The sequence below is a fragment of the Scylla paramamosain genome, chromosome 23 (genome assembly GCF_035594125.1).
Source record: "Scylla paramamosain isolate STU-SP2022 chromosome 23, ASM3559412v1, whole genome shotgun sequence".
Lineage (NCBI taxonomy): Eukaryota > Metazoa > Arthropoda > Malacostraca > Decapoda > Portunidae > Scylla > Scylla paramamosain.
The window spans coordinates 12,072,991-12,092,985 of NC_087173.1; the positions used below are offsets into that span (position 1 = coordinate 12,072,991).

Below are 19,995 nucleotides of genomic sequence, written 5' to 3' on the forward strand. Positions count from 1 at the left end.
GTGGTTATAACTGAAGCAGGAAATCTCTTAATATAGCAGTGGTATTTTCACCAAACACTACAGCTACTCATATATGACGGAAAACCTGAACGCAGGAATATAACACCAGATGTGAGTATGAGAGAGAGAGAGAGAGAGAGAGAGAGAGAGAGAGAGAGAGAGAGAGAGAGAGAGAGAGAGAGAGAGAGAGAGAGAGAGAGAATTTTATGTTTCTTATAATTGATGGATGACAATGAAAGATAGAAATAGATGTGTTAGTATATGTTCCCTGCATGGACTGCCACATGTAGTGCTGATGGATTCTTTTACAATTTCTCTTAGTTATCTTAATTGAGTTTTGAATTAAGAAAGCCTAAATTCCTCAGTCAAAAAGAGCTAGACAATCCTGAAGTGAAGTAGTATGCATTTGTGGTTAGGATGAGTCAAGTGTATGAGAGGAACAACAGTTAAAGTTTCTCCAGATCCTGATGTTGATGCCTTGCCTTGCCTATCTACCCTGAAGGATAAAACAAACCTTGTATAGAGATAGATAGCCTGAGATGTGTGGATGTAGTGGGATTTAACTAGTTTTTCCTATCTAAGAGCAGGCGGTCAGGAAGAGTGATGAATCAGCTGGGAAAATTATATATATATTACATCAACAAACAAAATAGGTGGTGAACAGATGAAAATAGATCTGAAAGGCTAGCAGGAGCAACACCCACCTGGAGGAAGTCATGATGTGCACTGAGAGGGCCACCAGCAAGGGCATCACCCAGCCGCCACTGCCACGGCCCATTAGATGGTCAGCAAAGGTCTGTCATCAAGGCAACAACAACAACAACAACTAAGGTTATGTTCTGTAACACTGACCATTAGCTTGGATAGTGTGTGATAAAATTATTAAAAAACAATGGGGAGAAAATTTAGAAAGGTAAGTAATTTTCATATTATATAATGCTTGAAGTCTGCTGCTGCTAGATAAGCCAAACTTAATATTAATGATAATTCCTGATTATTGTCTTTTCCTCTAACATAAATACACTGTGGTATGCTAATAGGAGAACAGAAATATCTAAGCTATTACATATAATTGTAAAGTTTAAAGAATGGACTCAAAACACTAGAAAAGTCCGAGCAATGTCTGCTATAATTACATTCTCTATAAAAGTAATATTACTGAATGATCTGACTAACTTATCTATCACTTGTGCCACAAGTCACATGGTGCCATCAACAACACAATGCAAATTACTCATGGAAGCTGTCAATGGTGTACTCACAACAGCAATGGCATCAGAGGCCAGCATGTCGACAGGGGAGAGCACAGCCAGGCAGGCAACATTGGCCATCGCGTAGACCAGCGTCACCAGTGGCAGGGAGATGTAGATGGCCCGGGACAGGTTACTGTGGGCAGGGTGTGATGTTAACAGGACTGGTGGTGACTGGTGGTGATATCTGATCATTGAGCTCCTTGTATTTCTCAAAATTATTATTATTATTTTTTTTTTTATGTAGGAAGGATACTGGCCAAGGGCAACAAAAATCTAATAAAAAAAAAAGCCCACTGAAATGCCAGTCCCATAAAAGGGTCAAAGCAGTGGTCAAAAATTGGTGGATAAGTGTCTTGAAACCTCCCTCTTGAAGGAATTCAAGTCATAGGAAGGTGGAAATACAGAAGCAGGCAGGGAGTTCCAGAGTTTACCAGAGAAAGGGATGAATGATTGAGAATACTGGTTAACTCTTGCGTTAGAGAGGTGGACAGAATAGGGATGAGAGAAAGAAGAAAGTCTTGTGCAGCGAGGCCGTGGAAGGAGGGGAGGCATGCAGTTAGCAAGATCAGAAGAGCAGTTGGCATGAAAATAGCGGTACTAATAGGACACAACCTTCACAATGTTGCTCATATTCTAGTGAAGCTGTTCTTAATTATTTCTTGTGAAGATGTAATATATAGAAAACCTATAATGTGAACAAGATATTACTATTTCCTTCACATAAATTTATACAAAAATAGTTATACAGAATCCAAGGAAGGAACAAAAATACTTTATGAGGAAAACTTTATGAGGAAAACTTTATGAGGAAAACTTTATGAGGAAAACTTTATGAAGAAAACTTTATGAGAAAAACTTTATGAGGAAAACTTTATGAAGAAAACTTTATGAGGAAAACTTTATGAGAAAAACTTTATGAGGAAAACTTTATGAGGAAAACTTTGAGGAAAACTTTATGAGGAAAACTTATGAGGAAAACTTTATGAGGAAAACTTTGAGGAAAACTTATGAGGAAAACTTTATGAGGAAAACTTATGAGGAAAACTTATGAGGAAAACTTTATGAGGAAAACTTTATGAGGAAAACACTGTAACCAATGAAACAATATTTGTCACTCCAACAAAGAAATCAAAATAAAACAAAAACAGAAAGGAAATTTGCATTCATGATACCTTTAAGTGGCATGTTAATTTGGTACGAAGACATATAGATCATTTGCAAAATATACAAGTCCAAAATGGAAAGAGATGATTCACATATCACAATTTATAGATAACAGATAAAAAGCAAAGGTATATGCTTAAAAAGATAGACCATTCTGTCACAACTCTACAAAGAAGTATGCTCTTCATTACAAAACAGCAAGAAATTAATCTATCATAAATGAGCGAGGTAAACCTTACTAGAGCTTGAACCCAAATCTGACAACCCAAAAGGACAAGTTTTTACTGCTTGGACCATAAGGGAAGCACCTCACAGTCAGTCCTGCTTTGCCTCGTGTTTGTCTCTTGTCACAGTAAAGGTTGAGCCAAGGCCTACAAACCAGCTGGTGTGAGTGGCAGTGTGGTGCCAAGTGAGGGAGAGACAGTACTCACACAAATGGGTTCTTCAGCTCCTCCATCATGAAGTTGAGGTAGTTCCATCCAGCGTAGGAAAATATGCCTGAGTAGAAGTGAGTGGCAGTGTGGAGTAGAAGTGAGTGGCAGTGTGGAGTAGAAGTGAGTGGCAGTGTGAGTAGAAGTGAGTGGCAGTGTGGAGTAGAAGTGAGTGGCAGTGTGGAGTAGAAGTGAGTGGCAGTGTGAGTAGAAGTGAGTAGAAGTGAGTGGCAGTGTGAGTAGAAGTGAGTGGCAGTGTGAGAAGTGAGTAGAAGTGAGTGGCAGTGTGGTGCCAAGTGAGTAGAAGTGAGTAGAAGTGAGTGGCAGTGTGGTGCCAAGTGAGTAGAAGTGAGTAGAAGTGAGTGGCAGTGTGGTGCCAAGTGAGGGAGAGACAGTACTCAGACAAATGGGTTCTTCAGTTCCTCCATCATGAAGTTGAGGTAGTTCCATCCAGTATAGGAAGATATGCCTGAGTAGAAGGAGACAGCTATCTTGCCTGGCTCAGTGCTGGTGCCCTGGAAGGAGTTGTGGAAGTTCCCAGTGTTGCCTGAAAAGTGGAGGTGAAAATTATTATGATGTAGATTTTTTTTTTTGTGTGTGTGTACTTCAGAAAGACTTAAGAATTTTCTAATGTGTTCTGGAACTTGGATTTTTCACATCTTGACTGTAAAGAATCAACAAAAGCACAATAAAGCAAACTTCTATGCATAAAAATGGCTTACTAACAAGATTTAAACAAGGGGTTAAAATAGAAAGCCATAGGAAACATGAACACACATAACTGAAGGCACTAAAAAATTATTAGATTAGTGTGCTATTACATTAACAAGATTTCACAACAGGATCAATAAAACTTGCTATGTGAGATCTCAGACAAATATGATTTTGTTCTATCCCTACAAAAAATAAAGTAAACATCAGTCTTTTAAATATACTTAATAGCTATAGACTCCCCAGAATTAATATGATGTAGACTGACTGACTGGCTGACTGGCTGATGGCATTGCAGTGAAGGGCAATGCTGCTAAAGACTCACTCACTCACTCACTCACTTGTTCAAACACTCACCCATGCAAAGGTGGACAATGCCAGCAAGGATGACAATGGGCAATGCAGCTAAAGACTCATTCACTCACTCACTCACTGCCTCACTTGTTCAAACACTCACCCACGCAAAGGTGGATGATGCCAGCAAGGATGACAATGGGCAATGTAGCTAAAGACACATTCACTCACTCACTCACTCACTCACTTGTTCAAACACTCACCCATGCAAAGGTGGACAATGCCAGCAAGGATGACAATGGGCAATGCTACTAAAGACTCATTCACTCACTCACTCACTCACTCACTTGTTCAAACACTCACCCATGCAAAGGTGGACAATGCCAGCAAGGATGACAATGGGCAATGTAGCTAAAGACTCATTCACTCACTCACTCACTGCCTCACTTGTTCAAACACTCACCCATGCAAAGGTGTACAATGCCAGCAAGGATGACAATGGGCAATGCAGCAATCTTGGTCACCATGAAGAAATCCTGCTGCTTGGTGGTGACTCGTACATTCCAGCTTGGATGGGGAGGACACAGTGACAGTCAAATATTAAAACACTACACAACTCTAAATAGAATAAACAAATAACAAACAATGCCTTTCATTATTACAGAGAACCATAATATACATAATTTAGAAAATCTGTTAAAAGAAACTCTGTATGATGTAATATTTGTAAAAGCGTAAGAACTGGTCAAAACCTTTTTAATGTGTTTTTTGATGGACCACAACCTATAATGGGTATATACTGTATATATTTTTCTTGGTGCAGTAAAAAAATATCTATATATCTAAAGATGAAAAGATGCTGGAATTATAAGAATGAAAAATAAATAAATAAATATATAAAAATAAATAAATAAATAAAACTGTGTGTGTGTGTGTGTGTGTGTGTGTGTGTGTGTGTGTGTGTGTGTGTGTGTGTGTGTGTGTGTGTGTGTGTGTGTGTGTGTGTGTGTGTGTGTGTGTTTACCTAGTTGACCTAGTTGTGGTTTATGGGGGGGGGGAGTAATCTGATAGTATTCCATCTCTGTATACATCCAGTTTGGTCTTAAAAGCATGGACAGTTATGGCATTAACATCTTCACTGAGTTCATTCCCTTTGTTCACACATCTGTGAGGAAAACTATACTTTTTGATGTCTCTTCAACAGTTCTTCAACTTCTTACTTCTTCAATTTCTTACTGTGTCCCCTTGTACTCTACTCTGTGTGTGTCTAAAGTTATAAAACATTCTTTGTTCATATTTTTCATACCATTTATCATTCTATAGATGTTTATTAAATCCCCTCTCTGTCTCCTATTTTCAAGGATAGGAATTTCCAGCATTCTTAATCTCTCTTCATAGGTCACCTTACTCAACTCCAGAACCATCATAGTGACTACTCTTTGTGTGTGTGTGTGTGTGTGTGTGTGTTCCAGGACACTCACTCACTCACATATGGACAGTGCTGGAATGAGCCGCACAGCATCATCTGGCAGGTCACAGTTGGGGAAGAACGGTTGAATCACATACTTTGCAAAGGCCAGCGGCATGATGGGATTGGCGGTGGGCCTGGAGAGGGACAGAGGCATCATCAGTACACCACACACTACTGAGGAAGACCAAAGCATTAGCAATAAGCCAGTGAACTAAGGAATATGTACAGTTTTGGATCCTTGAATGGGAGGTGAACATTAAGGTTATACAGTGTGCATAGTTATCATGGCATTAAGAAGTACTAAGATCAAGTAAGAGGGACACAGGCACTGTACCACTATAACACATTACAGAGAGAAGGCCAAAGCTTTGATAATATAACAGTGAACTAAGGAATGTGAAATGTTCTACATGAGCATTAAGTTACAGTTTTCAGTGTCAATTTATCACAGCACTAAGTATTTAAGTTCAAGTAAGATATTAGTAAGATGGCAAAACCCTTATGCACTTATAAAGACATGATGGTCACCACTTGAACACTTGCACGACAAACTTAACTTTAACTTTACACAAAGATGAGGTTGGCAGCCCAGAGGAAAAGGAAGGCAGGAAGGGAGCCAAAGCCAGCATTAATGTACGCATAGTCTCCGCCTGATTTTGGTATGGATGTGCCCAGCTCTGCATAGCATAGCGCGCCCACCATCCACATGAAGCCACACATCACCCATACCACCAGCGACATGCCCACGCTGCCTGTCTCCCTCGGCACTCCCTTGGGCAAGATGAAGATGCCTGCAGAGAGAGAGAGAGAGAGAGAGAGAGAGAGAGAGAGAGAGAGAGAGAGAGAGAGAGAGAGAGAGAGAGAGAGAGAGAGAGAGAGAGAGAGAGAGAGAGAGAGAGAGAGAGAGAGAGAATCACTGAATGATTGACTAAATGTGACTGACTGACCTAACCTAACTTAACCTAACCTAACTTAACATTAACTTAACGTTAGTGACGCATGGTACAATGGCTTATGGTGAAGGTAGACAAGGCCTTCCTGCACCATTAGCACCATAGGGTACAGTGCTGTGGTACTGTAGCACTGAAATATTAAGCACACAAAAAAAAAAAAAAACGATATTATTTTCAGATGAGGGCCAGTTAGGTTAATTTCTTTGGGTACAGTTTTAAGGTACAGTGACACATGGTACAGTGGCTTATGGTGCAGGTAGACAAGGCCTTCCTGCACCATTAGCACCATAGGGTACAGTGGTGTGGTACAGTGACATCAAGAAATTAAGAAAACAAACTGAAGATTCATTCACCTCCCAGACCCAAAGCATACATTCATACACAGGTACAAATCTATATATACAGAGACACATGACAAATATATACATGCATTTTCTATGTATGGGTATTGTATAGGACATGTCATTCCCCTTATGTACGGAGAAATGAAAAAAAAAAATTAAAAAAGGCAAATTTGAAAGCAATGTTTTGGCAGGGTGAAGTGGGCACAGTTAACTTGCATTTTTCTCACTACTGCTAAATATCTACAGGTAGTGGGGTAGAAGGTAGATGTATGGATATATAATCTATATATGGACGCGGTATGGAACTATGGATAAGCGCTGATGAGGAGAAACTAGCAAAAATTATAACGAGAGGCCGCCTGATGAGAGGACGGAGATGACACGATCTAACCAATACTATTTCTTGACAGGCTTGGACTATTAAACTGAGACATGAATAGTAAATGTATGTATGTATGAACTATGTATGGTCAGTATATGGGCGTATAAATAAGCGTAGGAGAGGAGAAATTAGCATAAAGGTTAATATTGTCAGTCTGGGATCACAGAGAGAGGGCGGGGGGGAGGATGGAGATGCAGGCATAGGTGACGCTGACTAACACAAACTATCTTATTTAACTACAGACTAGGACTATCGGGCTGGGATGTGAATAGTAGATGTATAAATGAATAATCCACCTATGGGCGTCGTGTGGGCGTGCGGATGGGCGTGAATGAGGAGAAACAAGGAAAAAAAAAAGAATGGCACCGATGTTTTGGGGAGGAGGCGGGGAAAGGAAGGAAAAATATGGAAAGATTATCTTGTTATTTTTCCTACTACAGACACATTTTTACATACACAGAAAGTCAGGGTACATGTATCAATGTATAATCTATGTATGGACGCAGTATAGATGTATAAATAAGCGTAGCAGGGAAGAAATAAGCAAAAATGTTAGCGACAAGGCGGATGTTTGGGGTCGGATGATGGGAGAGGAGGGGTCCGAACACGTACTATCAGACTATCTCACTGACAGCTTGGACTATCACGGTAATACATTCATGGCAGATGTATGGGTGTATAAACTATCTATACACGCAGTATGGCGGTAACAATAAGCGCAGGAGATAAGAAAACTGAAAAAAAAACGAATAAAGAGAAGCCCAAGTTGGTGACAGGCAGCGGAGGGAGAGAGAGAGAGAGAGAGAGGGAGGCGGACATTGAAGAACCACTAATGTCATTGTATCTCACTACTATCTTGGACTATCAGGCTGATACGTGCAGGGTGAGCAGGTGTGACTATTACCTTCGCGATCTGGAAGGCATCAACTTGCAGAGTCTCAAAAATTTGTATTTCCTCAACTTCTTGTTTGTTGGTGGGGTGCACGGAGGACCTGAGCCCATCAAACACAGTCTTCGTAAATCTCTTCATCTTTCACGTTACGGCCTGTTGCGTTTGACCTGACCTTGACCTGCAGGCTTACATGGCTCTACAGGCTAGGGGAAGGCCTGGGGCACATGTCTGGCGGGTCAGGCTAGGGCAGGCTGCAGGCTGGGAGACAAGATTCGCTATTACACTTTTCGATCACTGAAATGAACCGAGTAGCTGCGCGCGCCATGACGTCAGCTAGGAAGATGCCAGATTTGTTTAACTCCCCTGGTCTGGCACTGTAAGGCTCTATGTGGCACTGTACGCACTCACACACCTTATACACCTAATACACACCTGCACACACCCATACACGAAGCACCAGCACCTCTAAAACAGCGAAGGGAAATATTGTACAGTCTCCAACGCAAGCAATGTCTGCAAACCCGATTTTACATTCTGAGACCACTGGCACTATACAAGGCACCCTTCTCATACACACACACACACATATACACTATACTAAGCCATACACACACACCCATACACCCTTAACAGCCCCAAGAGGGAGGAAAATTAAGAAGTATACGGTTCTATTGGCACCATGGCACTTATGGCACTGTGGCACTAGAGAAAGCCTGTACACACACACACACACACACATACACACACATATACTATACAAAGCCATACACACATCCATACACCCTTAACAGCCCCAAGACGGAGGAAAATTAAGGAATTCACGGTTCTATTGGCAATTATGGCACTGTGGCACTATACAAGGCCTGTACACACACACACACACACACATACACACACATATACAGCCATACACACGTACATAAAGAATCAGACTCTTTCACTCATTCAATTAACAAAAAAAAAAACCCAGACTGTTCGCTACTCAAAAAACATCATAATATTTTTTCAGTGGCACTGCGGCATTGTGAAGCCACCATGCAAAATATTTACACTCGTATTATAAAAAAAAAAAAAAAAAAAAAAAAACTGGAGGGTTCATTAGTTTGATAAAGCCTTCAAATGCACATAGAGAGGTTATAATAGTAATAGTAATAGTAATAGTATGTTGCAGGAGGGAGGAGGAGGGAGAGGAAGGGGAGCGGAAGAGGAGGAAGATTCTCTCTCTCTCTCTCTCTCTCTCTCTCTCTCTCTCTCTCTCTCTCTCTCTCTCTCTCTCACACACATTAACAAGTTGTAATTGTTGTCATAAGGTAGAAGTGACATTAACAACATTTCTATATTACGAACACGAGAAATACTTAAGGAAAACGTAAATTTATGATATTTTAGGGTTCTCAAGTAAATTTAAGAATAAACAATTATTTATATATGTACTATTCAAAGTACTATCTATCTGTCATTTATAGCACTACTACTACTACTACTACTACTACTATTACTTATGCAGAAGGATGGGGGAGAGAAATTAGAAGGAAGAGGAGGAGGAAGAAGAGAAGAAGAATTTTTGTAAGTCTCTCTCTCTCTCTCTCTCTCTCTCTCTCTCTCTCTCTCTCTCTCTCTCTCTCTCTCTCTCTCAAAAAAAAAAAATATATATATAAATAAAAATAAAATAAATAAATAAATAAATAAATAAATTGAAAAAAATAAATAAATAATGATAAACAAAGAAAAATAAACAAAATTGACCAAAAAAAAAATATATATATGAACATAAACAAAAAAATCGTCGTACATTTTGTAATAACTATTTAACACCGCAAACTCCCACACTCTCTCTCTCTCTCTCTCTCTCTCTCTCTCTCTCTCTCTCTCTCTCTCTCTCAAGAAAAGATACATAATTACGAAATAATTAATAGTAGTAGAAAGGCTATTTTATATACATATACATATATATATATATATATATATATATATATATATATATATATATATATATATATATATATATATATATATATATATATATATATATATATATATATATATATATATATATATATATATATATATATATCGCCAATAAATAATTATAGTCGATTCATATAACAGTAAATGTTAACACTCGCAAAACTATCATAAATTATTAATAGCAAGATCAATTCAATTTCTCTTTAGTTTGCGTTAAAATATTTTGTTTTCTCTAGTACTTCAATTTTCAAGATGGCCGCCGCCCACTCCTTGGAAATCATAGGGTCGAAAGTCTTCCAAACATGCATGTTAATAGCGACCATATTGTCTTTACCTATATAAAGTATTTTTTTCCTCTTTTCTTTAACTTTCTTGCACTAAAAACTGATAATTAATAGTACAAAACAACACAAAATAATTGATAAAATAGAAGAGACTCTTACACTGTCCTAAAAACTGTCTAAAATAGTATTGGAAGATTAATTCAATTATTTCTTTAGTTTACGTTAAAATTCTGCGGTTTCTCTAATGCAAGACAGCCGCAGTTCTCTTTTATCTCCCTTGTTTACAAACAGTAGGGTCGAAAATCTTACAAATTTACGTGTTTATATAGACCTTATTGACATTACAGGGATTGCTAGAGAGAGAGAGAGAGAGAGAGAGAGAGAGAGAGAGAGAGAGAGAGAGAGAGAGAGAGAGAGAGAGAGATAACGAAAAGAAGAGAAGGAAGAGGAGGAAGAGAAGGAAGAAGAAAAATAAGAGGAAGAAGAGGAAGAAAAGAGGAGGAGAAAGAGGAAGAGGAGAAGGAGGAGGAACAAACAACAATAACCTCCTCTTCCTCCTCCGCCTCCTTCTCTTCCTCCTCCTCTTGTTATTCCATTCGTTTCTCCCTTTCTCTACTACTACTACTACTACTACTACTACTAGTACTAAATTTATATGTGGTGTATACCTCTCACCTAACTCCTCTGACTATAAGAAATTGTTTGACTACTTAACTTCCAAAGTGGAGCACATTCTGACCCTCTTCCCTTCTTGGAGACTTCAATGTTCACCACCAGCTTTGGCTTTCCTCTCCCTTCACTGACCATCCTGGTGAACTAGCCTACACCTTTGCTATCCTCCATCACCTAGAGCAATTGGTGCAACACCCTACTCGTATTCCTGACCGTCTTGGAGATACGCCCAACATTCTTGACCTTTTCCTGACCTCTAATCCTTCTGCTTATGCTGTCACCCTTTCTTCTCCGTTGGGCTCCTCCGATCATAATCTCATATCTTTATCTTGTTCTATCGTTCCAGTCCCTCCTCAGGATCCCCCTAAGCGAAGGTGCCTCTGGCGTGTGTTTTGGTGTGTTTTGAAGGTGTTTTGGTGTGTTTTGGTGTGTTTTGAAGGTGTTTTGGTGTGTTTTGGTGTGTTTTGAAGGTGTTTTGGTGTGTTTTGGTGTGTTTTGAGGGTGTTTTGGTGTGTTTTGGTGTGTTTTGAAGGTGTTTTGGTGTGTTTTGGTGTGTTTTGAAGATGTTTTGGTGTGTTTTGGTGTGTTTTGAAGGTATTTTGGTGTGTTTTGGTGTGTTTTGAAGGTGTTTTGGTGTGTTTTGATGTGTTTTGGTGTGTTTTGGTGTGTTTTGAAGGTGTTTTGAGGTGTTTTGGTGTGTTTTGGTGTGTTTTGAAGGTGTTTTGGTGTGTTTTGGTGTGTTTTGAAGGTGTTTTGGTGTGTTTTGGTGTGTTTTGAAGGTGTTTGGGTGTGTTTTGGTGTGTTTTGAGGGTGTTTTGGTGTGTTGTGAAGGTGTTTTGGTGTGTTTTGAAGGTGTTTTGGTGTGTTTTGAGGAGGTATTTTGGTGGTTTTCCTTGGAATGACTACTGCTTCCGTGTCAGAGAGCCGTCTTTGTGTGCTGAGCGCATAACAGAGGTGATAGTGTCTGGCATGGAGGCGTACATTCCTCACTCTTTTTATCCTCCTAAACCTTCTACACCTTGCTTCAACGCCACTCAAGTTAGTGGAGACTGCGACAATTGTTTAAACACACAACCGCCAAATTTGAAATGAGCCCTGCGGTGTTTACATTGACAATTCTTCATCTATTGTATGACCTTGTGTGAAGTCATTGAAAAAGATTGTGTGTTATTACCAAATGTTTAATTGTCATGGAAGAATTCAGATAGACTCTTTAAATTAATCTATACAGCTTGGGTCTACCACAGATTAACGTACGCTCTGCACCACATTATCATACGCTCTGCACCACATTATCGTACGCTCTGCACCACATTACCGTACGCTCTGCACCACATTATCGTACGCTCTGCACCACATTACCGTACGCTCTGCACCACATTACCGTACGCTCTGCACCACATTACCGTACGCTCTGCACCACATTATCGTACGCTCTGCACCACGCTATGTATATTATCACCGCATTTCATTTATCATTCTTTTTTCTTTTCGTTCATAATTTGTTCTGTATTATATATTATTATGTATTTATGTATTTATTGACGTGCTGATGTTTCGATAGACTTGACAGTACATGCAGGATAGTGAACTGTTATTAGTTATTCAGATAATGACATGAATATAATTAGTTAAATATTAGCCAAAAGTGCCATACCATCAGGAGACAAAGACAAAACTATATCATTACATGTTTACGTTAAGAGGAAATAAACTATCAGCGAAAATCAACCCTTTATTGTTTATTTTATGACAGAGGGCGAGACGGGACCTGCGACTCTCAACACCAATCAACACCTGACAAACTGCAACAATTTCCACACTAAAAAATAAAACGATCTCCCTGTTTTTCTTTTTTTTGTCAATAGCACCACTAACCACTCCCGAACACAAAAGATGAACGTAAAAATTAACCCCCCTTTAAAAACAATAAAAAATAATGATAATAGTAAATAAATTAATAAACAAAATAATTAAATATGATAAACTGTCCTTAAATTATCTGTTCCTTTACATGCACTCCCACACCACGAGACACAGACAGCACCACCACACACTGCTACACCCATCCAGGGACTGAGACACCTTGCACACATCACGTCTATCTCTCTACACCCCAAAACGCATCCACACCCACTTAAACACCCAGAAACAGCCTTATCCACCCGCAGCACATCCCTAGCCACCCAAAACACACCCAAACTCCTTAAAAATACCCAAAAAAAAACACTTAAAATACCCCAAAACACACCCAAACTCATCAAAACTGACCAAAACACCCCAAAACACACTCAAAACTGACAAAAACACACCCAAAACACACCCAAAACTGACCAAAACACCCCAAAACACACCAAAACACTCCAAAACACCCCAAAACACACCCAAAACTGACCCAAACACCCCAAAACACCCCCAAAACACACCCAAAACTGACCCAAACACCCCAAAAGACACCCAAAACACCCCAAAACTCATCCAAAACACACCCAAACACCCCAAAACACTCCAAAAACACATGAAGAATGCCACAAATGAATATAAATATTTAAATATATACACATGACACAGGGTGGGAAGGGAGTATTGAGGAGTAGGGGAAAGGAAGGGTGCAACAAGAAGCAGGGAGAGACAGGGTGTAATAAGATGAGACAAACAGCTAGACAGGGAAATTAGACAGGGTTTATTGAGGTGAAGGAGAAATAGGGATAGTTTAATGAGATGCAGGGGTGATACAGGGTGTATTAAGGTCCAGGGGCAGACAGGAAGGGTGTACTAAAGTGTATGAAGACAGGAAGGGTGTATTGAGGTGTGGGACAGACAGACAGACAGACAGACAGACAGACAGACAGACAGACAGAGAGGGAGAGATTAAAAGAGAAAATTTGAGATAGACAAAGGATATGAGAGAAAGAGAAAGAGAAAGAGAAAGAGAGAGAGAGAGTACTAATCATCTCAATCATTCAATAAATTCCTAATATATGTATAGATTTGTGTATACTAGTCTTACCTAATGTGTGTATAGATTTCCAAGCATATACCAGCATCTCTTATGAGTTTGTGTGTTTATATCAGACTTAGCAAAGATTTGGATGTGTCTCTAAATATATACTAGTGTTTGTATACAAGTTTGTGTGTATACCAGACTTATTAAGAGTTTATGTGTGTTTCTAAGAGTATACAAACCATAGCAAGTGTTTTTATATGTCTCTATGTGTAAACCAGTGTTTGTGTGTGTATACCAGCATTATATAGTGTTTGTAATGGTTTAAGTGTACACTAGTCCTTTTTAATTGTTACCTTCTCACTATCCCAGCCCTCCAGATACACCTGAGGCACACAGCGTCACCCCAGTACAGCCCCAAGTTGGTCTGGCTAGCCCCAATGAGGATGAAAGCAGGAACCATCATTATCACCTGCTGTGGTTGATGATGGTGGCTTCTACGCACACACACACACCTCAGACAGCAATTCCTGCAACAAGAGAGGACAGAACAGCATGCCAGCCGCAGCAAGAAAGAGTGTGTGAACAGCCGCGGCCACCAACCAGCCAATACTTCCCTAGCAGAAGAACGCAGCCCTCACAGTCGACCCAGTGGTGAAGCCTGTGCCCAATATTACTTATCAAGACTCTCTCTCTCTCTCTCTCTCTCTCTCTCTCTCTCTCTCTCTCTCTCTCTCTCATCCACCATTAGCCAGTCTCCCTCCCTCTCTCACCATTGGTTGGTGGCCTGTACAGCAGACACCCAGTCGTCATAGTGAAGGGATTTTCTCCGAGTACTGTACCTCCACCACTCCCTCCAGGCTCCTCCCACTTTCTTCCAGTCACTCCATAAGCTTGATAATCAGCAGCTGTCCCTCTATACCACAAGCTTCACTCTGGGCAACTCTCTGGAGGCCTCCGAACCTGTGGGTGTGAGGTTAGGTTAGGTTAAGTTAGGTTAAGTTAGGTTAGGCTAGGTTAGGTTAGGTTGGTTAGGTTAGGCCTGTGGATGCTGTGTGGAGGAGGACAGGACAAGGAGACCAGTGGGAAGGCTGTGGAAGGCCTGTGGATGGTGTGTGGAGGAGGACAGGACAAGAAGACCAGTGGGAAGGCTGTGGAAGGCCTGTGGATGCTGTGTGGAAGAGGACAGGACAAGGAGACCAGTGGGAAGGCTGTGGAAGGCCTGTGGATGCTGTGTGGAGGAGGACAGGACAAGGAGACCAGTGGGAAGGCTGTGGAAGGCCTGTGGATGCTGTGTGGAGGAGGACAGGACAAGGAGACCAGTGGGAAGGCTGTGGAAGGCCTGTGGATGCTGTGTGGAGGAGGACAGGACAAGGAGACCAGTGGGAAGGCTGTGGAAGGCCTGTGGATGCTGTGTGGAGGAGGACAGGACAAGGAGACCAGTGGGAAGGATGTGGAAGGCCTGTGGATTTCAAGGTAATGCAACACCACACACCAACACCAGAACAATGCCTCACCTATCCACCTGCAGCCACATCACAGTCTCCCCCTTGTAGGTGATGGCAGGAGTGGTGGTGCTTGTGGTGGTGGTGCGAGGAGGCAAGGCACCGATGGCTGGAAAAGAAGGGGTGAGTGCATTGAGGCTGCAGGACGCGGTATACAGGTGTGTGGGAGGTGAGAGGGTGGGAGAGAGGGAGTGGGCACGTGGGAGAGAGTAAGTGTGTTCTATGGCAAGATATATATAGGATTTCAAGGGTGTTTTTGTGTATGATAGGGAAAATATTCATACACACATACACACATACATTTTCATCTCCCAAGCACCTTTCCTCTCCTCCTCTTCCCTCTTTCCCTGTCTCGTGCAATAGGTAAACACACACACACACACACACACACATAGATAGAGAGATAGATATTAGCCCAGCATGATTTAAACAATATAACTAACACACACACACACACACACACACACACAAACACATTGATAGAGGGATAGATATTAGCCCAGCATGATTTAAACAACTAATATAACTATCAAAAACACACACACACACACACACACACACTTCTCCACAAATCTGAAGGCACTGTGGTTTCCAAGCCCTCAAAGTGAATGAGAGTGTTGAGGGAATAATATTGCACCACTGCCTGCATGAACTTGTCACTAAAGCTGTCATGCGTCTCACACACCTCCTGTCACCGCTCATGCTGGCTGTCAACGCAGAACGCACCCTCCACCACTCATTGTTTGGGGTGACGGTTCTGTGGGAATGGAAGATAATTAGATTTTCTCTCATATCAAGTTGAATTGGTTTAGCTCTCTCTCTCTCTCTCTCTCTCTCTCTCTCTCTCTCTCTCTCTCTCACAATTGATTCCAAAGGCCACAAAGATGATTAGCAGAGGTTTTTGTGAGTGTTTCTCCTGACAGTAATGTAGGAATGTTGTTAATTTGTCACTAAAACCATAAAAACATCCTTAAAAACCTGTGCTACTTTGAATAGAGCCTTTTAAAAGTGTGTTTCTCCCATCAGTCGAGAAATGTAGTTATTTATTTACATTTTATATATAACACACACACACACACACACACACACACACACACACACACACAGGTGGTCTGGCAGGAAAGTGCTATGAGAAATATACAAACGCATAGCAAGGCAAGGCACACAGCTTTCACACTCACCTCACACTCACAACACTCTTTCAACACCTTAACCTTTGTTGGGGAAGAGAAACACTACTGTCTTAACCTTACAAATACACTTATTATAGCTTATCTCTTACATGTACCAAGACAAGGCACACAACTTTCACCGTTACTCTCACCCACAACAATCTTTCAATGCGTTAATCCTTGTTGGGGAAGAGAACCACTAAAATATTATCTCCTACAAATATATTTAAACACTCACTCAACATGCAACACCTTAGATGAGAAGCACTCCTATCCAACCTTACAAAACCACTAATTAAAATCTTATCTCCTACATATACCAAAACCAAAACACACAATTTTCAGCCTCATTCACTCAACACAGAACACGTCAGCCCTTGATGAAGACGAACAGCACTCCTACCTTAATCTTACAAAACCAAAACACACAATTTTCACCCTCATTCACTCAGCACACAACACGTCAGCCCTTGATGAAGACGAACAGCACTCCTACCCTAATCTTACAAAACCACTAATTAAAATCTTATCTCTACTTCACTTACCCATCCATACACCAACCTTGTAACTCCACACAAGACAAGACACCACAGTCATCCACATATATCTATGCCACACTGACTCCTGAAGCTGGTGGAGCACAGGGTGGACCAAAGGGCATCAGCTCCACACTCTGGGATGCCTGTGGGAGAGTTCATACGAGACCAGTGAGTACTTCTTCCGCATTCAGGGTCCCCTCCACCCTCTCGCACAGTACCTGAGGGCATGAGGGGGTGGTGAGAGGGTAAGAGGGTGTGAGGGAGGAGGGAAGGGATGAAATGTGGTGAAAAACAGAGGAGAACACAGGTGAAAAGGAAAATTGAAGTAGAGAAGAGGGAAAGGAAGAAAAGAGAAGAGATGAAAAGAAGGAAAAAAGAGAGAAAACAGAATTATAAACACAATTTTTGACATCATATCTAAAAATCTCTCTCTCTCTTTAGTGCTCCTTCAAAAATTCTCTCTCTCTTTAGTGCTCCTTCAAAAATTCTCTCTCCCTCTTTAGCTCCTTCAAAAATTCTCTCTCTCTCTTTAGCTCCTTCAAAAATTCTCTCTCTCTTTAGTGCTCCTTCAAAAATTCTCTCTCTCTCTTTAGCTCCTTCAAAAATTCTCTCTCTCTCTTTAGCTCCTTCAAAAATCTCTCTCTCTCTCTCTTTACATCATTCCTTCAAAAAAAATACACTTGGTAAGAGGCTTTAACAAATATTCATGTATCACCTGCTGTCAAGGTACTGCTCACCACAGCCAATGAACACCAGTACAGAACACACAGCACCAGCAAGTCACACACCTCCAGGGACGCCCCACTGATGACATCCAGGGGGTCTATCACACTGCCCCAGGACTTGGACGTCTTGTGGCCGCCACCATCACCCTGGAGGCCATGCAGCAGCACAGTCTGGGGAGGGAGGGTCATATAACACAGGTGATATAACACAGGCAATACTGGTAACAATTAATATCACGTTACATAAGAGGAAGGAAAGGTAACACACAGGTAGTCAATTCTTTCAGTCTATCGCCATCTATAAACATTATTAGCCTTCTGAAATCTGCATCTTTTTATCAAACAATTAGTAATGCTAGAGTTTACAGTATTAACAGATATTTTAGTTATATACCAATGAATATATGGACTAATTACACGCCTACAATTAGTTACCGGAGTTTGTGATAATACATAAGACAAAGGAACAAAAACAAGATTAATAAGAGAGGACAGAACCAGGAGACCAAGACCCAGATGACCTCACCTCAAAGGAAAGCCTCCCCGTCAAGTCGAGTCCCGGCATGACCACCTGAGCCACCCACAAGAGGATGCCGTGACCCGTCTTCAAGGTCGTTGCGTAGAAGCGAGCATGGTCTCTCCCCTCCCCTGACCTGGCCAGCCCAGCGAGGCAAAGGGAGGGACCAGAGGAGTAACAGGTGTCCAGATCTTCCTCCTGCTGGGTGGACATGGAGGTCAAGGGTGTGCCTGGGGAGGAGCACAGGGTGAAGACGGAAAGTTGCGATTATTAATGTAGCCGTCAAGACTTTCATTCATCTATTGCTACATGAAGTTTATTTTTTTAATGAGGGTTTGCGCACACACACACACACACACACACACACACACACACACACACACACACACACACACACACACACACACACACTTTCTCTTTATCATCCTCTTCCTTCTCTTCTTTTCTTCTTCTATCTCCTCCTCCTCCTTCTCCTTATATTCAGGTCAAGTCAGGTCATCCAATTAGAATAAAATCAGACAGACAGACAGACAGAAACAAACAAACACACACACACACACACACACACACACACACACACACACACACACACACACTTGAATGATATAAAATAATGCAGTTTTCCCTCACAGAAATGGTATTACTGCATCTCATAAACCACCAGTACTGCTACAGTTTATCATTAGCAAGACTTGACAAATACTATCATAGCTCAAGAACCAAAATGAATATTATACACCTTTCACATATCTAAGGCCTATGCTCTGAAACATCTCAGCACCACTATTTCAAAAGGACTCTAGATGAAGCTACACAGGTTTTTAAGAATGTTTTTTAAAGTTTTAGTGACAGATTAACAACATTTGTATATTATTAACAGGAGAAACACTCTTGAGAACCCAGCTAGGTATCTCTGTGGCCTTGAAAAATACTCATGAAATAATACGGGTTTTCAAGAATGTTTTAATGGTTCTAGTGATGGATTAACAACATTTCTACATTATTAATCTTGAGAACCCAGTGTTTTGGTGAAATTTCTTGTTTGTGCGCGCGTGTGTGTGTGTGTGTGTTAGAGTTTACGAGGACAGGTATGCTTACGGATGTACAGACAGACACACAGGCCAGTCTCTCGCTGCATCCATGTCCCAGCTGTCCCAGTCAAGTGAAGCCCCCAGATGCCGCAGCTGGTCGAATATCATTGTTCCTTCCTCCTCTTCTTCCACACTTCATCAATAAACCTGCAAAAAAAGGAAAATTTGTCTTTTAAATATGTAAGTTAGTTGTACGTAGTCTACTGCCCAAGAAAACAGAAAACTGGCTAACTATTTTGACTGCATAGAAAAATTACACACACACACACACACACACACACACACACACAGTTTTGTATATTCATGTCTCTCTATCATTCTAGTTTTCTCAAGGCAACACTCACTCTTCTGTCTGTCAAGGTCGTGTTTGGTGTTCCCCTGGGCGTCCCACAGGTGCCTCTCCACCACCATCTGTGTTGCTGACCCTGTGTGGTGTGCCCCTGGGATGAACACTGCCTCACCACCCTGCATCTGTGCCTGCATCAGAGAGAGAGAGAGAGAGAGAGAGAGAGAGAGAGAGAGAGAGAGAGAGAGAGAGAGAGAGAGAGAGAGAGAGAGAGAGAGAGAGAGAGAGAGAGAGAGAGAGAGAGAGAGAGAGAGAATATTAACATGGGACAGAAGGGGTTATCATTAAGTTAATTTTAATGAGAGAGAGAGAGAGAGAGAGAGAGAGAGAGAGAGAG

At 41.1% G+C, this 19,995-nt stretch overlaps 1 protein-coding gene across 33 annotated transcripts in view; it reads right to left on the reverse strand.

Annotated features, from left to right (window-relative positions):
* The window catches only part of LOC135112204 (uncharacterized), an 85,996-nt gene that overhangs the window by 54,662 nt on the left and 11,339 nt on the right, over positions 1-19,995 (reverse strand). For 6 of the 33 annotated variants that reach the window (XM_064026387.1, XM_064026383.1, XM_064026390.1 and 3 more), the window contains 15 exons: positions 19,657-19,789; positions 19,320-19,459; positions 18,231-18,451; positions 17,695-17,875; positions 17,063-17,197; positions 15,954-16,025; positions 15,281-15,377; positions 14,537-14,726; positions 14,120-14,293; positions 7,908-8,153; positions 5,343-6,115; positions 4,317-4,420; positions 2,849-3,395; positions 1,263-1,386; positions 705-796 (listed from right to left, as the gene is read on the reverse strand). In XM_064026387.1, coding sequence (XP_063882457.1) covers positions 15,979-16,025; positions 17,063-17,197; positions 17,695-17,875; positions 18,231-18,451; positions 19,320-19,359 — 624 coding nt within the window. In that variant the 5' untranslated portion in view covers positions 19,360-19,459; positions 19,657-19,789 and the 3' untranslated portion in view covers positions 705-796; positions 1,263-1,386; positions 2,849-3,395; ... (5 more) ...; positions 15,281-15,377; positions 15,954-15,978. The other 27 variants (XM_064026385.1, XM_064026398.1, XM_064026388.1 and 24 more) reach the window with 27 other exon arrangements.